General features: G+C 42.0%; 1 protein-coding gene across 2 annotated transcripts; it reads left to right on the top strand.

Annotated features, from left to right (window-relative positions):
* Positions 1–1435: 1435 nt before the first annotated feature.
* tlcd4a (TLC domain containing 4a) lies at positions 1436–17687 on the top strand. 2 transcript variants are annotated; one of them, XM_048265913.1, is made up of 7 exons: positions 1436–1744; positions 6286–6455; positions 8751–8840; positions 9045–9103; positions 9590–9684; positions 13796–13869; positions 14284–17687. In XM_048265913.1, the coding sequence occupies exons 2-7, from the start codon at positions 6301–6303 to the stop codon at positions 14597–14599; spliced, it is 789 nt and encodes a 262-aa protein (XP_048121870.1). In that variant the 5' UTR covers positions 1436–1744; positions 6286–6300; the 3' UTR covers positions 14600–17687. The 2 variants fall into 2 exon arrangements, with proteins under 2 accessions (XP_048121870.1, XP_048121871.1); XM_048265914.1 differs by lacking the exon at positions 1436–1744 and adding an exon at positions 6092–6192.
* The last annotated feature ends 1800 nt before the right edge of the window (positions 17688–19487 follow it).

The following is a 19487-nucleotide window of genomic DNA, read 5'->3' on the forward strand; positions in this document are numbered from 1 at the left end:
TTGGGTTGGATAGATATTGAGGTTGAGGTGGCTCATTAAATTAGGCTGAGACAGCCCTCTGTTCAGACCAAACTACAGGCTTCACATCCAGTTTGCAATATTAATAAATGGTGAATCATAGCAAGATGAATTGGTGCTTTAAAGTATCTAAGATGAATAAAGCATACAGGGCTACCTTAGAAAAAATGCAATGCCCAAGATTCCCAAATTGTTTGACAATGGGGTTAAATAATCAGAAAATCTACTTTCTTTATGCCATTTGTGTATCTGACCCACCCACTAATAAATTGGCAGAACAGAACATATTTAGTCAGTATTTGGAGTTGCAGAAAAAGTTGTATTTCATTAAAAGAGGTAGGCCTATTCTGAATTATTGGGGTCAATTGTACCTCAAATATAAAATTGGTGCACAATGTGAACATAACAGCAGGGTTAAATTATTTCTTTCCATCTCACTACATTCAACAGAATGGGCTGTGCCATTGTAGCAGATTTAGTGCCTGAAGATGTCCAGAGTAGATAACGTATCTATTTCCTGTGCCAACACTCTCTGTCTCCCCTCTCAAACACACACACATTCTCCGTTTCCTCGGGAAATATTTGAGGGGGAGGTGTCAGAGCATGTAATGAACATTCGGCTGGTGAACCATATTCATTAGAGCCATATCATTCATGTATGGCTTGCGCCATCTTGTGGCCATAGCACGAAAACTGGGCAAAATGCTGCAACAGCAATATTTTGGATCAGGTGATCTAACTGTAGCTTATGCAATCAACAAGAAAGTGCCACACACAGATAGGCTACTTGAAAGTCGGCAGAAGCATCTTGTTTAAGTGAAGACTGCTTTATTGCTTCTTAGCAATGGTCCGTATGGTTTGATGGTGGTTCTACAGGTTAAACCATGGTGTGAGGTCTTGTGTTCATAGGTTAGGCCTACTGTGCTTTGTTAATGATTCCTAGCATCATCCGAGGGCAAACAAAAGCCATGCCCTGCGCCAGCCTTGGTTGACCGTACCCAAACGTCGACACACAAGGACATGCAATGCGTTTTAAACCACTGAAGGAATATGATACAGTAGTGGTTATGGTGTCTGCAGTATTAAAACTAACAGGCCAATTTTCACGAAACTTTAGGGTTGGACAGTTGATGCATGGTCCAAGGAGGAACCCAACACTTTGGAGGGAATACGGATAAAGAACCATATCCTGATACCCCCTTTATTTCCTAAACATTCTGAGATACGGCATACTGGCCGTAGCACTGCACAAACTGTGTAACAAAAGGGATGCTCCAATCCTATTAAATGGATTTGGATGAATAGTTAGATGTACGCTTTATGGTCCATGTTTACATCGCAGCTATGTGTCTGTCTCTTTAAGAGTTTCGCTGTAATTCGATTCTCATAGGAGAACGCGCCTTGCCCTGCAGTAACCCCCTCCCATCACTGCCATAATCGCGCATCAGTTTCCGAGCGCATCTCATACTGTGGTCTCATAATGCCTATTCCGTGGTATGAAATTAACACAGCCGCTCAGAGCAATGTAACATAACGAGACCACATATTTTGCTCACAAAACGCGTTTGTTAAACGTTGCATTTTTTTGCACTGAGGACGACGAATGTTTATTATAGCGATATGACAAATCGCGGCTGTCGACAGAATTCGTCAGCCCATGGTTTCCATCAAAATGCCCAAATAACCAGTTGAGTTTGGACCTTAGAATCTTCATGAAAGACGAGCGGTAAGTCCAAACGTTGCACCTATGTCACTCAATTTAGTATTAGCCTACATTTATTTATTTATTTTTAGGCTAATAGCCTACAGGGCTCGTCCTGTTTTGGCAATGCGGCGTGAGAACTGGCCTAACCCAGGCTAATCACAGTCTGTTGATTAGGAATCACAGGGTTCGTTCAGGTCGAAGTGTTGAATTCTCAATGTTTTCTTTTTAATATTCCACTGTAATAACATATCTAATGTAGTCCTCAGGATACTACAATGAACTAATGTTACACAAGAGTGTTTCCAGTGACACATAGTAGGCTTGCGCCAAGCAGTGGACAGCACAAAATGTTGTTAACTTTATTGTTTTTGCCAATTGCAGGCATATGATTGCCTGCTACACTGTCTGCCAGTCAAGTTAGCTAAAGGTAGTGGTCTTGTGATCCTTTTAATACCCCATGTAACGGCCAACATAGTCTGTCCCACCACCTATACTACTAAATTATTCTTCATTTTCATTCAGTGCCCCGATGAGCAACAGTCATTCAGACGATAGACAGAGGTTTTGTTTTTCACTGGGTAACTTGTGACAAGGAGAGAAAGAACATCAAATTCACCGTGTATTTCTGCCTGACTTGAGGGTTGTGACTGCAGTAAAACATAGGGTACAGAGAGCGACCATGTTTTCCTGTCCATAGCCCTTATCTAGACACACGTGTCAGTTGTCGTTTGCTTCCTTGTTACATCTATCTACAGATTTCCGGATGATGTTTACCTTTTCTTTCAGTTCCCCGAAGGTATTCAGTTTAAATTATAGTTCACACAAGTCCAAGAACCTGGTTACACATTAACACCGGCGCTGGTAACTGCAGTACTAAGAGCTACAATGTTACACAAACCCCACACTCCAGCAGTTCTCTTTAAACGGAAGTGACATATTTTCCATGGAAGAGGTCGTCAATCTTATTTTTGGAATCTAGGCGCAATTTGCAGCGCAATCTCTGCCATACAAGAAATAAAGAATCTAGCTGTTGGCATACTAGCAGTAGCTTGTGAGTTCAAGACGGATACAACTGACCAAAGCAACTTCATGGACACCATAATCATGCCCTATCAACTAAAAATGCTTATCACCTATGCCGTGGTGTGCCACATCATTTGCGTGAAGGAATGTCTTGAATTCGCATCTGAATCTGTGCGAAAAGGCAAGCATAACCTCTTCAGCTAAAGACTACACATTATAAAAATGAAAATGCTGGGCAACTTAAAAGCATGCTTCTGCAACACCACTGCCCCGACAGTGACTAACACCTGGCCATCATTTGGTCCACATCAACCTTCAGATCTATTTCAAAGTCAACTGTTATCGGCAAGGGCTATCCACAACTGAGTCCAGAAATCCTCTGACAAGAAAATGCCTGAAAATGTCAAGATTCAAGAAGATGACTGACTAGGAAGAACTGAATTTTGGAGAAGATGATCACAGGGTTCGTTTTCGGTTACCAATATGACACTGTATGACGCTCCCTTTTGAATTCACCCTTTTTTTGATTTTCTGTCTTCCTGGATCAGTTTTAAAATAACTTCAAGATCCAAGTGGCCTGGCCTCGACCTTTTGACCTTGGCAGCTGTCAGTACAGGGGTACAGGACTGGGACTGGGGCAGTTGTTTTATGTTTCTGGCAGGTCTGCAGTCTCCACATTGTGCCCCAGCTGTCTGTTCATGTTCGTTTGACCTCCGCCTCGCTCCCCTGTCCTTGGCAACCGCCGTCTGTGTTTGACTCCCCTGTGTGCGTTTGCAGATACTCACACATGTGGTTGTGTATGAATGTGGTTGTGCAGCCACTCCTATGTTACCAAGTCACATTTTTTCATAATTGATCAGACTTGCATTGTGCTCTATCAGCTCATAATCAGCACTTCCTTCAAGCCGCACATTATTGAGTTATCACTAGGCGCCATAATGTGATAGTAAGAAAACAAGATGGCGATAATCCTACACCTTGTTGTTCCAGTCAGAGACCTGCCTTATCTGTTCTTCATTCTTTGGACACCTCTTTTGTTACATAACATACCACCGAAATACCACACAGCATCTTACGTTGATTTGACGGGCCTAGGTGAGGACTCATGCCAGGTCAAATACCTGGTCAGCATGAACCTCGGACCGCTTGCCAGCTATAATCAGGAGCTGCAGCGTAGTGATCTGCTAGTGCACCTACTGCATGTGCACAACAGCATCAAGGAACAGAGTGTGGAGGTGGCAGTGGAGACACATACACACATAATGAGATAAGACACAGAGAAAGAGAGAGAGAGAGGAGAGAGGGAGAGAGGAGGAAAGGAGGAAAGGGCGGTTTGGCCTTCCACCAAGGGCCAGTGCAGTCAAATCAGACCATATGCAAATGCACCAGTGCGACAGCCGGCTTGGCCATGGACTGGGAGCTCCCACTGCAGTGCGCCTGCATGCCCTGGCGGCTGTCAGGGGCTGTTTATCAGCGGCCGCTCTTTGTCATAGCAGAGCAGGTGACAGTCAGGGAGTTGTATGGGGCCGTCAGGACTACAGTGATGTTTAAGTAACTGTGAAGGAGGCTATTTTTTTGCCCTCTCTCTCTCTCTCTCTTTTTTTCATTCTTTCTCTTTCACTTACACACACACACTTTCTCACTTACACATGTGCAAACAGAATTTGTTTACTTCCTGTAACACTCGCAACACTCGGACAGAGAGGAAACATGATTCACCTGAGTGTCAGTTTTACTATGTTTTATCTTTGGTTATTCTTTTTCCTCAGAACACTCTCGGCCTCTTCCCATTTAGACTCAACATATGATAGGCGCATACCTGCCCCACAACACACACACACACACACACACACACACACACACACACACACACACACACACACACACACACACACACACTCACTCACTCAAGCAACACATGTGTTTTTTCTCTTATCTGTAAAGGTAGAGGGACATCTCAGGTGGGCTTAACACTTCTCAGTTGTTCTCAGTTAGCGGCAGCATGGTGAACCTCAGTCAGCTTTGTAAACTGGGTCAGTGTAGACAACCTCACTGTGGAGAGTGGGCAGATGTTTTTGCAGAAGATGTTTTTTGTTTTTTTCCTCTGCCTCCTCTCTCTCAGTCTCTCCTTTTCTCAGTTTCCTCTCTCTTTCTCTCTCTCTCTTGCTATCTCTCTACACCCATGTTGCTGGGCTATAGGTCAGAATAGTTGATTGGCAGCTACAGCAGTATTTGGCTGGTTTGCTGCCATTCTGTAAAGCTCAGCCAAACCCCCTGGATCAGGGCCTTAGAATTCAGTGCCTTTCGTAAGGGAGAACACAGCTGATGTATTCTGTGTACACACAGTGGTGCATGCAGTACTTACTGCTGTGGCTACCACCTATACACAAACAAACACACGCACACACACACACACACTCCTCCACTTCATCACTGGGAGAAAACAAGACTTTTTATTGCAGCACCTTTGTTCCAGTCAGCTTGCCTTTTCCAGTCAGATTTCTTGGCATGCTGACTATATCCAGCCATAGTACTCTGGACTGGACTGCCATGGCTGTCACCTGCAATGTTTTGGCCAAGGGCTTATCTTTCTAGATCACTGCCTGCTTTACACTCGCATGGTTCGGAGAGGAGGGTCTACCATTTCAACTGACAGACTGAGCCAATCACTACCACCCTTGTAAGGAGTCAGGAATGGCCTGACAGTGGGGTAATGTTTAGAGTTCACTCAGGGAAAGTTCTGGGAGACTTGTTCACATTCAAATTTAGCTGCACATGAGCTTAGGGGATGTAGGCTTCTAACTACAAATATCATGAAATTTCAATATTACTCTTTAGTCAACAATGAGTATACCAGATTTGACTACATGCTGCACTCAGCAAATCTCTGTTCCACAAAGTAGCTGGCAGACCACAATATTGCATTCAATTAAAGAGATTATGAGTGCCATTCATATCAGCATGGCATACTGTCTTGTGCTTGTTGACCAAGTTATACTCAGGGCAATTATATAAGCACCTCTTTGTGTGTAGTGTACACAACCCAGTTATATATGTTCCAAAGAAATGATCGAAACTCAGTGCTGGCATACTTGCATCATAGATTGAGTAACTCCTATCCTTCAGATTGAATAACTCCTTCTGTCGTAATAGTGGATGCCATCTGCAATGTTATGAGCATTTGCTGTAATCTATGTTTGGCACGGGAGGTCTAAATAAAGTTAGGAGGCCATATAGCATGTCAGACATGCTGCTAGTTGGTTTTGTGTCCCTCAGGCTGCTCACTGTGCCTGAGGTGGGAGGGTCTTTTTTTTTTTTGGGCAAGGCAATATTCAGATTCTGCAGCAAAGGCTCCTTTTCGGTCTCTCCACCTAAAAGGACTGCAGTCCTGAGGGATTGTACTCACCTCGTCAGGTGTGTTGGCCATTTCATGACCTGCACTTTAGGTACGATCACATTCATATTTAGTTGCTGTCATTGGCATGAGTCTGCTATTCTTTTGTTTTTGTTAATGTGTTTTTTTTTGTCCCCCTTTGCAGATTGGAAAGGTGGCCATGGACGCCTTCAGCCAGATCATCCTGCTCATCGCAGTGGTCAGTTTCATTACCTTCCAGTGGTTGTTTCACAGCGTGAGCCCCTGGGTCTCGTCCAGGGTCAGCCAGGGCTTTCTGCGCCTCAACCCCAAGCAGAAGATCGAGTGGAACTCCAGGTACACTTTACTTATCATCATTTCTTCCCGTTCTCATTGATTAGATAGAAAGACCGGCTGGCAAGATCAACCTTGGGTTCTTCTGTAAAAGAATGACTTCCTGAAAAATTCTATTATTTCACTAAACAGTAGAAGTTTAGGACCATTAATAGCATGGATCATTTTAATTTGAACCGAGAGAGGACTCCGTGTGGTCAAGGGCAAAATTTGCTTCGTGGGACATGTGAGGGATTTCCCTAACCCTAGGAAATTCAGTCTAAAGGGAGGTGTTGGCAATCACACAGGTAAATGAATTTCTTTAGTGTCAGGAATAGGTATTCGTATTGTCTGGTATCACACATACTGCGTTGCACAGTGCACTTGGTGTCTGAAATAACTATTTAACAGGCAATGGGAAATTTCATCCGTTTGTCCTTTTACACAGGAAAAGCTCTTGAATTGTATATTTAAAACTGTCAGTCTTGAATTTAGAAGAAGTGTCGTCTAAATAAATAAAGAAATAAATAACTTCAATATGCAGTTATTTATTAGACCAACGTTTCGGCAGCCGAAACGTTGGTCTAATAAATAACTGAATATTGAAATTCTATTCAACACAGAATTGTATATCTCCGTAATAAAAACAGACCTCATTGTGTTGGGTGGTCCTCTTGTAAACACAACCCAAAGTAGTCTCTCTGAGCTGCTTCAAAATCAAAAACAGATCCCACAAGCCCAGCAGTGCAGCTATCATACTTTTAAAACAAATTGAAAACATGCAGGTCTCTTTTGCTTGGGACACGATACAGATGCTGCAGATAAGCCACGTTCTGTAGTCACAGGGGCCAGATTGCCCTTTGCTGGCACGCTTCCCTCAAAAACAACTTGTGTGTTTAAAAAAAAAAAGGGGTCGGTAAAAAATCACGAACATTCCCAGAATATTCCAACATTAGCCACTTGACTGCCACAGGCCATGGGAGCTGCACAGTGTGGGTTCAGCAACGAAGGAGCAAATTGGCGAATCTGATGTGGAGAGGGCTGGCCTTTCTTTTCGCCGACTGCCTCGATCAATCATTATTAGCATGGCATGCTGTGGCACGGCCCTCTGCCCCTCGTTACCATTTCCCTTGCAGAAATGGATGACGGCATTTATTTTCATTACGAGGTTCCTCTTCATCCCTGGCCAGGCTGTGAACCGCATTTTGGGCACGATAATTGAATCAGGGAAAGTGGATTACACAGACGCTATTGAAAAGGCTTCGGCAGTGCCTCCAAGTGGACTTCACAGTCCCTCTCCCCTCGTAACAGATTTATAATCTCCCTCCGGGAGTCCGATGCTCAGGCTGTGGCACCTCCTTATCACCTGTTCTGCAGTCTGCTACTGTGAGCACTTACTTTCTTATCAACCGCAGAGATCCCCTTTGCTACATTCCTTGAGGTGCGAAACGAGTTGACTGTAAGCGTGTGCTGGGGTGAAGAATTGGAGGTGATGGCATTCGTAGGATTGTTCCAGATGTTTAATTTGAAATTAGATTAGATTAGATTAGATTAGATGTTTGAATTTTCACATGAAAAAACCCCACCATAGGCTGGCATTTGAGTGATCCATATATGGGAAAGACAGAGCCATGGACAGCATCCATCTGCACAACAGAACTACCTGAAAAACATACTGTGACTCCTTTAAATTAGTAATCCAAACTCTATATTTGATTACATTCAAATTCAGATTTGATGCAATGGCAGGAATCGGTTCGGTCAACGTCAGTCGGTGACGTTATCGATGCTCCACTACGCCCAATACATTTGGATTGAAATTCAAATTGAAAGAAGCACTGACAACAGCATTCAAAGCATTGCTTTTTAGATTCTGGTGGTTTGCTTGTCTGTGATTGCAATGTTACATCTACTTTTTTTCCCCACCAAGATACCGTGGACACAAGAAGTGCGCGTGTTGTGTCCAAGGCATCTCCCTGCTGGGTCTAGGTTGGGGGCAGCCATGGCCTACTGGTTAGCACTTCGAACTTGTAACCGGAGGGTTGCCGGTTCGAACCCCGACCAGTAGGCACGGCTGAAGTGCCCTTGAGCAAGGCACCTAACCCCTCACTGCTCCCCGAGCGCCGCTGTTGTTGCAGGCAGCTCACTGCGCCGAGATTAGTGTGTGTTCACTGTGTGCTGAGTGTGTTTCACTAATTCACGGATTGGGATAAATGCAGGGATCAAAAAGAGTATATATACTTTTATATATATATATATATACTTATACTTACTGTCCAGTAATTGGTACCTATGGTGTTTGTTCCCCTCCCTCTGCAGGACAGTGTCCACATTTCATGCCCTGGTGGTTGGCCTCTTCTGCCTCTACATCCTGCTATTTGATGACGCCGTCAATCAAGACCCTGTGTGGTGAGGCTTCAAGCTGTGTCAACGAGAGAGAGAGAGAGAGAGAGAGAGAGAAAGAAAGAGAGAGAAGCTGCAAGCATGCTGTCAATCAACCTGTTTTTGCACTGGCAACATGAAGGCCCTCTCTGTATGTGTTGGCAGTGACTCCTGCTTGTTTTTCTGTCTTTGTCCTTTCGTCTCTTTTTCCCTTTCCTGTTCTGACAACAGGGGAGATCCGACGCTGGTCAAGATAAACGTGGGCATTACCACTGGCTACCTCATATCTGGTGAGTTTCAGCGTCATGTCAGAAAACTGTCAAATCAATAGCTATTATTCCAGTGCACTGCTCATCCATATGTTTTACAGATGTTTTGATAATTCTTGAGCTATTTTGTAGTTTTAATGACATATGACAATGCATGCTGGCAAATACATTTCTAAAGGGGTAAGTGACTAAGGAATATTTTAAGGGGTAACATTTTGATATTTGTTTTCTTGTTAAAATGTATGCAAGTCTAAACCAATAATTTTCTTTATATTCAGAAAATATCAATGTATTGTCAAAAAGAAAAGTGACTTGTTTACAGGCATTTATATCACTAGTAGGTGTATGCCACAGACAGCATTTGGGTTACTTTATCTATATTGCTCAACTTAAATAATCCCTGGCCAAAATCCTTAGAAAAACATTTGAAATGATTCTATCGTTACTGTTTTTTCACATCTTATGTAACAGAAATGGTCCTCACTCTACCCATGTCTTTCCTTCCAGATCTGCTGCTCATATTTTACTATTGGAGGGCGATAGGGGACAAGTTTTTTGTAATTCACCACCTGGCAGCATTGTATGCTTACTACTATGTACTGGTGAGTGCCCTATTGTCCAATAGCAGAACGTGCAGGCAAGGTGGGAAAGAGACAACCAAGGGTGAACAGCACTACAGATGACTCTGCAGGAAGAACTCAACCAAGTGGGCTGCTGAGGAGAACATTCTAACCCACTCACTGGCACTAGCAATTAGCAGGCATGTGTGTGTGATGCTAATCACATGCAAATGTATGCTTTTCGCTCGGCTGTTTAAGTGTAGAGGTCTGTACTTAGGCAGAGGCAGCATAGAGAATGGCAACATGGCTTCCGTATGTGTGGCAAGGTGCAAGCTCATGAGGTCAGTGGTGCCCAGATACTTTACAAAATGAGCTCTTGTGAAAGCACTCAGAATAATGATTACAGTGATCTTCATAAATCTGAATGGAGTTGATTTAATACATAACTAATATCATTTTTTTTTCTATTTGTGTTAGTTTTTTGCCATAGCAATTGTAGGCCTACACCATTCAGACATACTGTGTCAGCATACTGCTTTCCAAGTCTCACAGCATCTTTTGATGTAGATTAGCCTCATGTCAGATTTCCTGTTATTGAAACAGAAGAGAAAGGTAAGGAAGTAAGTTGAGTGGGATTTCACAGGCACTTTTATCCATACACAGCAGTCTTGCATGGGGTCCTGCCAGACCGTTTCTTAAGCTGCCATTTCTGTAACTAATCGTTATGTACTTCAATAACTTCTAAGCACAGAGATTAGATAACAGTTAGGTTAGGGTCCTGCAGTAACATGCTGCACTAATCCAAAACAACTAATTTAAGAAATGATAAGAATCAAACAAATGCTGGTGTGCACTTAAGGAAGGGTGTCTGGATCTAGACCATGAAGTCCTCAGCGGCCACAGCCAGCCTTCAGTTCTGATTGCAGTTGGCATCCGCCCAGCTATGCCACGGTCTCCGCTGTTCACCCTTGGTTCTGTTGGTCTGTAACCCTCTAGGTCACCAGGTTCTGTAGCTCATGGTTATGACAATGACGGTGATGTTGATGATGGTATTTTTTGCATGGAATGCTCATCAATGGTTATGGCAGGAGCCTCTCATCTTCCTCTCCTCCTCCTCCTCCTCCTCTTCTTCTTCTTCCTCCTCCTTCTTCTGACTCATCTTGCTCCCCCTGTCCCTTTGCCAAAAAAAGACCCCTTGCTTATGTCTCGCTGGCCCCGTCACTGAGGGTCTTGCGAGCGGAGCCGAAGCGCGCTGCGTCCAGCTGCATGCATGCCGGCCAGTGGCCCTCAGCTCCGCTCCTGTTGTCATGGTGAAGGCTCTTCTGTGTGGTGCATGCCCTAACTACTTTGCTATGTGCCAGGACTGAGTTCAAACACCTTTCCTTCCTTTCTACTCCCTTTCCTCCTGCACTGTACTCCTGTAAACCTCAACGATCTCTTCGTCTTCTTGTCTTTAAACTCAGCTTTCTGTTTTTCTACATTTCTTTTTTTCTTTTTTTGTTCTAACTTTCTTACGTTGTTTTGGAGTCTCCCTTTTCAAGCTCTTCTCTATTTTTTTCAATACATTTGGTTCAAAATATTCCACTAATACTCACAACTATGTTGTGCAGTTTATCTATTGGATTTGGAAAGTACAGACATCTGAACCCCACAGATAGACAAACCTAAGCACAATGAATGGTTTTCATTTGCAAAGGCCTTTTACTGAGCCATTCAAATAAGAATGCATTTAGCAAGGCAATCATATAATATATATATCATATATCCACTGTTATGTTGAGTTAGCACTCAAGATGAGAAATCTAGAGCATAAATTAACCAAACACTTCTACACAGCTTATTTATAACACAAATCGGCAGTCTTAAAATAGCTTTGCTTATTTTGGGTGATGCTCAAATCAGTGGCACAGCACACATCCATATACACACTTTACAGGAGTCCTTTACTGTAGTTTGAAATGTGGCCTAGCATCTTAAATAGAAGATTCAGCGCTTCTTTTGTTTCCAGCAATGTTTTGTTTTCTCCCCCCTCATTTCGTGATCTCCTGAACGCACTCTTTCAAGTGGATGGGCTACAGACCATACTGTCACTGGAACATTTCATGACTGCTGCACTTTGGTCCCGCGCTGACCAAGTTGGTCCACAAATAAAATGTTTGTTGACAAGTCTGATTTGGATTGGCATTGACATCTTCCACGGAAAACAAAACCCCTTTTTGCCATGACGGCAATATCGACAGAAACAGCAATCTAGAGGTCTCTTATGTTGAGTCATTTCTGTACCTTGCAAAAAATGTGTTGTTTTGCAAATCGTTTTCACCAGTGTGTTGTACCCGTTGCATGTGTTTTGTGTAGTTTGCTTTGCGATAGTTTAGGTCATATATTCTTAGGTAAATATATACTATACATTTTTATTCACAGTTATGTATAGATTAAACCAGTGGAATGCATTTATTTTATCAGTTCATATCAGTTCAACACTGATTATAACCTCTGTTGTAATAGGGATGTAGATATCACCCCACATTCTTTTGTTGTTAATCTTTGTCCCAGATGAGACATTCATCTACATAAATAGCTCAAGTGGATGTCATAAACAGTCAACTTGCCAACCCTGCCCTAGAGTACCGTACACAATAGTCTCATTTTAGGGTGACATTGGCTTTCACAGTACATCCTTGTGACAGGCCCCATAAACAGGCCCAAAAACGTTAGCTAGTCTGCTGTAACATTGCTTGTCATGATAGTCTGTCTTGTACGTAACATGACCTTAGTGTCAGAAAGTTGACCTGAAATCCTGTAGCCTCTGTAGCCAAAACGTTGGGTTAGTGCTGGCGATTTTGCTTGTCCGTCCTTCTGTCGCACTCTCACGAGTGTCCAGCTCTGTGTGCGGTGGGGTCGTTTGTGTGATGCATGTCAACGCACAGTAATAACAAGTAACTAGTCGTCAGTGTCGCTACCTTCTTTCTTTTTTCTCTTGACCTTTTTTTTGTTCTTTTCTTTTGAGTGTATCTGCACTTATGTTCCCTGACAATCTTCTGTCCTGTCTGTCTGTGCTTTCTGTGCTCACCTAACATGGTCTCTTGTTTTTGGAAAATAACGCTGCCCACCTCTGACCTGAAACCAAAACAAAATCAAATCCCTTCATGCAAAAACTACCAGAATGATGAGTTTAGCTTAATTTGGGGGTGGTGGTGGGGGGATTTAAACAAGAACAAACAAAAGAGAAGCCGGACTTGACTGATCTAGACTGAGGTCCTTCCTGTCTTGTCTGCTGTTGTTGCTGTTGACGAGCTCTAAGCAGAGAATGTAGCCCAGTTACAGTATGGACTTACCAGTACCTAGAGGTACTAGCATGCACGTGCTGGACATTCCATTTGACCTGCTCTCTGGTGAAACTGCAATCATTTTTTCTGTGCTCCTCAGCTGAGTAAGTACTGTATGTGCTAACCCACTGCCTTTTATTTCAGGCTACGAGGTAAGTTGGCAGAGACGGGAATATACTGTCTGACTCGTTATTGGCCTGGGTAGCTCCTGAAACACTTCATAGTCATTAAGAGCCAAATTCAGTATTCAGCATTCAGCATTCAGTACACTGGACTGGTGCAGACCTAATGGCAAAAGTAATTATTTTGCATAGGTGCAGTTGTTACACTGTCTGTTCACTTGATTAAATCATTTGGCAATATCTAAGCCTCATTTCTTGTTTTTTTTTAAAAAAAAAAAAATTCTCTTTCTGACACAAGATATTGGCTAGTTCTACTAATGGAACACAAAAGCTAAAAAAAGGAGTCAGATCCCAGCTAAATGTGGGTGGGTTAATACGCCTTAAGGAAGTGTTGCCTCTGAAGGGAAGTCTCCTGAGACTTAAGTATCTTTCAGTTCAGTTTTAATCGGCACCATTAGCCCTACATTCCAACAGTGCTCAAAATTAGAGCAGACTTTTTGGGAGACCTATTCCTCATTTTAATGGAAATCCTGCCATAGAAACCCAGTGGAGAACAGAGCCTCTGTGCGGGAGACCTCTGGACCACCTTTTGTGAAATAGATGTTTCCATCCAATGCGCTTGACATTTCTACCCATAAATATGAAGACACTGTCTAACTTGATTCTGTCCTGTATCACTGTCTCTTCTTCACTTATTTCTTCCAGGGCCAAGGAATGTTGCCTTATTTTGCTAACTTCCGTCTGCTAGCAGAATTTTCCACCCCATGTGTTAACCAGCGGTAGGTACTTACAAACAGGGTGACGCAAGGGCAAGAACATCCCCCAGTGTCAGACTGTGAATAGCATGTCAGACTAGCTAAGAACACATATCACAAACAGAGACACAATCTTGCATGCCAGATCCAAACTACTGACTTATCTGAAGAAGCCTTCAATCCTCCCATACTGTAAAGAGGGTTATAGATGGTCAGTTCTCCTAATTTAGCTGCTTATGTTTGCTTATTAGTGCATGTCAGCTATGCAGATTCCTTTTCTCCTACCCTTTCTTAACCAGAACAAAATAGGAACTTCATGTGATGTGACTGCATGGGCCTGTTGGGCTATGTACACCAGAGCTGAATACTGTACGTGACCAGCTGGCTGCAGCTGCCACCCATGCCAACCTCCTCTCCTCACCTTGTGTGTTTTTTCAGCTGGTTCTTTGAAGTGTTAGGTTACCCCAAATCCTCAAGGCCCAACATCGCCAATGGCATGCTGATGGCAGCCATCTTCTTCCTGGTGCGGATCGCCGTCATGCCCGTCTACTACACCCGCATGTACGCGGTCTACGGCACCGAGGCCTTCTACCGCGTTCCGCTGGGCGGCCGTGGAGCCTGGATCTTCTCCAGCTTCTGCCTGGACGTCATGAACATCATGTGGATGCACAAGATTGCGCGCGGCTGTTACAGGGTGATGCGTTCTCGCCACAGGCCTAAGGCGCCGCTCCAGGAGAACGGCAAGGCCGACTGAAGATGTTGAAACTTAGCTTTTTAAATATGTCCCCTCTGTTCTTTTTGGATGGAAGGACTGAGAAGAGATTCTGTACTCCTCAATGCACAACATGGTTTTTTTGGGCAGGGAGGGTTCTCTTCTGGTCTGGCCTCATTGGCATGAACTCTTTTTGCTGCGTGTCGGGTTGGATACTGCATTCTGGCACTGACATGTGAAGGCTCTCAACCTCAGAGAGTCCCCTTTCAAACAAATTCTCAGCCCCCTGTCAGCAATACTCTCAGTGCATGGCCAAGTCCTTTTGTTTTGATGTTGTTGTTTTTCTTTTAGTGCATTTCGAAATGGCTCGTGACGACCTTGACCTTGATCTTTTCCGTTTCCTGATGACTCGCACTAAAAGGCCACACAGCATTAAACATTACCCTCTAGAGCCTCCTATGACAACGGAGTGTTGTTTACTTTATAAATGAAGTTGTGTGTGCATCTGTATCTACTTTTTTGTATTCATGTTATGGTTGCCTAAAAATTATTGGAACATAAGAGGGAATTGATTCTCAGACTATTTTTTAATGTCCCCGAACAATGTTTTTTCCTGCATATTTCCCCATCCCAGTATATGATGATAGAAAAGAAGTTAGGAAACCAATACCAGGTCTCTGAGAAAAGCTAAACCCAGGGGAATGCAACACCTCAGAGAACGCTGGTCGCTTTGATATTTTTGTTGGGGTTACTTCGGAAGACTCAGAAAAGGTCTACCCAGCTGTCTATGGCTCAGCTGGGCCACAAACTTTCAGGAAATCATTCATCAGCCACCAAGGGTATGATTTCCCAGAGCCGAGAGAGAAGGTTGAATTCTAGTCTCGCTAGTTTCTCTGATTTCGTCTTTTTGTTTGTTTCGTTTGGTTGGAAAGTGCACTTTGCAGGTACTTAAAGAGGATATGCCATATTGCTCACCAAGTAATTTAGGATGTAAAAGTAAAGGATTGTAAGGTCTATAGAGGAATACATTCCTTGAATGGTTCACTCCCCCAAGAGATTTGGGACCCGTCTTGAAACAAGATACCATACCCTGTATACGGAATCTGATATGTCACAATGGTGCAAAATCAGTAATGCTTTCTCTGTACAGTCAGTAGTTGCATGCTGTAATGTTGTCCCTTGAATTGCATTCTTGACAAGAGGTTCAGTGACATTGGTCGGAAGTGGAGAAGCTAGGTGTTTAAAAGTCAACTTTATGTCCTATAAATGTATTCCAAACAGTAAGTTTTGAGCTTGAATTCTTGAAAAAATAACTTGGTGGAAGGTTAAAAGGGATGTATAGACTAATGAAAAAAACTATAAAGACTAAACAGAAAATTAGTCTTTGGTGAATGTGCCCTTTGGGCTACTGTGAGAGCCTTTGGTTCATGTTTTAATGATCAGTGTGAAGAATTATGTCTGCATCATACACATAATTAATTTAAACCAGTTACACACTGGAGTCGCATGTCAATTACATACCTACATATTTATTATTTTAAAAGGAAATGATATATGGATTATAAAGGTGTTTGTGATGTATCTGTAGATATATATTTAAGGGAAGAGTTCACAATACCATTATATTCCTTATGATCAGTTGAGAATGTGTCCGTTGGGAACATTTTAGTGTAGAGTACATATTCTATATGCACACAATGACAAACAGGTGAGGGTGTCCACTACTGTTTGAAACTTGTATTTTACAAAATGAAGAGTATTTAATAACAATGAAAAATAAATATTGGGAGGCTTTTTTTGTTTTTCAATGGAACAATCCAGCGAAACTGTACTTGAATTAATACACACACCTTTCACCCCTGTTAATTGTGTTTTAATTACGTCTGCACAACTTCAATCAGCATTTATGCCTCCATGATTTTCAAATTATTTTTTTCTGGTTGCCTTATTTTCAAACATTATTTTTATACAGCACATTACTATTTTGTTACAGTTTGTTCAGTGTTCATGTGTGCAAGTAGCTTCCACTGTCTTTTGGATGATTTCTATGCCTCTGTTGATTTGTCCTAACAAAATGTGATGATATACAGGTCAGGGAAATTATAAGAGGAAGTTATACAGGAGAGATGTTTAACAATTTATTTACCAGCCCTACCAGCATAGCCTATGTCTTAGCATGATTTAACCAAACGGTTGTTTGTTTTTATGTGAAACATTCAGACTCTGAAAAACAAGCCAAACTGTTTAATAAGGAAACACGTTGATGTAAATGAACATTTTGTCATACACATTGCATGCTCAGCAGCATTGCCAGATATTAGTTTGCTTGCATACTGTACAGGGACTTGAGCACTGTAAATCATGCCAAATAGATTTTAGTAATATGATTATATATATCTAGATGCAATGAACTATACATATGTGTAGTTTCCAATGTAGTAAAAAACAAGGGCATGTCCATACCTCGGCAGTGCTTTCATCTTAATTTTATGACATTTAGATTTGCAGTGTTTGTAGGATAGTTGGAATTTTCATAATCCAAGGAAGTTCTTTTCTTTTTTTGTTTAAAGTGGATTAAGTGTAATTGTGTGGGAATGCATGAATGAGTAATCTCAGCCAATATATTGCATCGGGTGGATCTAGACACTTGACCTATAACTTGTCCAGAAAATGTGACACAATATTCTTCTTACACGCATCATCAAATTTATGTTCTTTCACTGAAAAACATGCAAAGTAGTAAAAGTGCATTTGAAGGGGAGATGTCACTCTATATTTTTTTTCATTTTATTCGGTGGCTTATAGGGTTAGTTTCATTGAGCCTTTGAGTACAGAGTTTTTTTTATTATTTGAAATAATGCTATGTTTTCTTTAAGTCTTTGTTGACCATGGGTAACTCCTTGTGATGTGATCTCTAGGATGTTTACACCCATTAACCAAAGTGTCGAGGCCTCAGCGGTCTCATGCTCCTGGGGTAAGGACCGTTTACTTGATGGAAGGCCAGCACAGTCATTTGTGAGCATTGGTTCTATTTATTAGTTGAACTTCTTGTTTTTTGTTGTTTCGTCTTAATTATAAAACCGACCTTGTAAAGCCATCTGCCTCAATAAAGCAATACATTCATGATCAATTCACCTTGTAAGTGTTGTGCAATACTGTTTGATAGCTTTGAAAGGGTGTGTACTTTGAATGGTAAAACCATTGATCCATAATTGTAGTTATAAAGGCAGGAGATAGAGAGAAGAGATATATATAGTATATATATAGTATAAGTATATACTTTCTTGATCCCGTGAGGGAAATTTGGTATAAATATAACATTTAACCCAATCGGTGAATTAGTGAAACACAAACAGCACACAGTGAGGTGAAGCACACACTAACCCCGGCCTGCTACAACAGCGGCGCTCGGGGAGCAGTGAGGGGTTAGGTGCCTTGCTCAAGGGCACTTCAGCCGCAGCCCACTGGTCGGGGCTCAAACCGGCAACCCTCCGGTTACAAGTCCAGAGTGCTAATCAGTGGGCCACGGCTGCCCCTAATAGATAGAGGAGAAGATAGGAATTGTTGCATCTTGTGACCACTCTGATGCCTACGGTGCTCCAGTAGCACAGTTGAGATCGCTACTCCTGTGTGTGTGTGTGTGTGTGTGTGTGTGTGTGTGTGTGTGTGCACGTGCTTGAAACTTAGGGCTGTAAAGCTCTCACAGCACAAAAAGAGGAAGCACCTTTCAGTGTATGTGTCTGATGCGAGGATGGGTTTTAGATGTTCGAGAGGGTTGACCCGACTGAGAAGCTCTCTATCTGAATTTGGGGCTAATAAGGGTGGACTGACTGAGAGGCTCTCTCTATCTGAACCCCTATTCCCTAATTTCCCTATTTCCTATGTTCGTACTTGCATAATGTGGTTCGCTCATAAAAAGAATCCAGAGCTGTATTTAAAGGGGGGTCAAAAAGTCCTGGTTACAGACGTTTATCTGTCATCAGGGGTTAAGAGGAAGTTAATTCTTCTCAGCCAAATATAAAGTTTTTCTAAAAGACAGATATTGTAACATATAACAGATCTTATAATATATATATATATATATATATATATATATAACAATTTAGAGTCAGTTTCTAAATACATTTGTATCTATCAACAGATTTCCATATCCTCGCTTGTATGAAGTGCATTTGGGCCTTAAAAAATGTTTTTTGTCTGCTCATAGGACTTTCCTTCCTAAATACATAGCTGAGATCGCTACTGCTTTATCTATCAGTGCATTGTGTGTCTTTTTCTTACATTTGTTCAAAACACATTTCATTTAAACATACAACACACTTAAATCCAGAGGCGGACAGAGTACACAGCTTCATTACTTGAGTAAAAGTACAGAGACCCTTTGCTAAATTTTACTCAAGTACAAGTAAATGTACAACAGTCAGATGTCTAAGTAAAAGTGCTGAAGTAGTTGTTTTTAAAAGTAGGCTTGAGTATCAAGAGTACAAGAGTAGCCTACATTTTCTAAATATTGCATTACTACTGCCACAGTGCTTACATTTACAGAAACAACCTACATGGAGTTATGAAAAATGTTAATGTTAATACCTTGGAGAATGTAAAAGAAATTGAAAGTAATCAAGTCATTTTCATCTTTTTACCAATTTGCCAGGGATGGGCAGTATTTCTATAACACTATTTTGTAATTGAAACACTTGAAGCTAAAACTATTATTAACTTGGCACATTAGATGGACCTGCTGCGTCTTCATCCATTGTTTCATCCATGGTTTCATCTCTTATCTAATTCTGACCATGGCGGCCATTGGCGGAAAGCTGAAGGTGATTGCTGATAGGCTGTCCCCAATCAGTGGCGCCTGCACAATCCAATCACGTTTGAGAGGGAAACAACAAATTGAGGGTTTCCGAGATTTTTCTTTTTTTTAGAAGAA

The sequence above is a fragment of the Alosa alosa genome, chromosome 16, assembly GCF_017589495.1.
Source record: "Alosa alosa isolate M-15738 ecotype Scorff River chromosome 16, AALO_Geno_1.1, whole genome shotgun sequence".
NCBI classification, from domain to species: Eukaryota; Metazoa; Chordata; class Actinopteri; order Clupeiformes; family Clupeidae; genus Alosa; species Alosa alosa.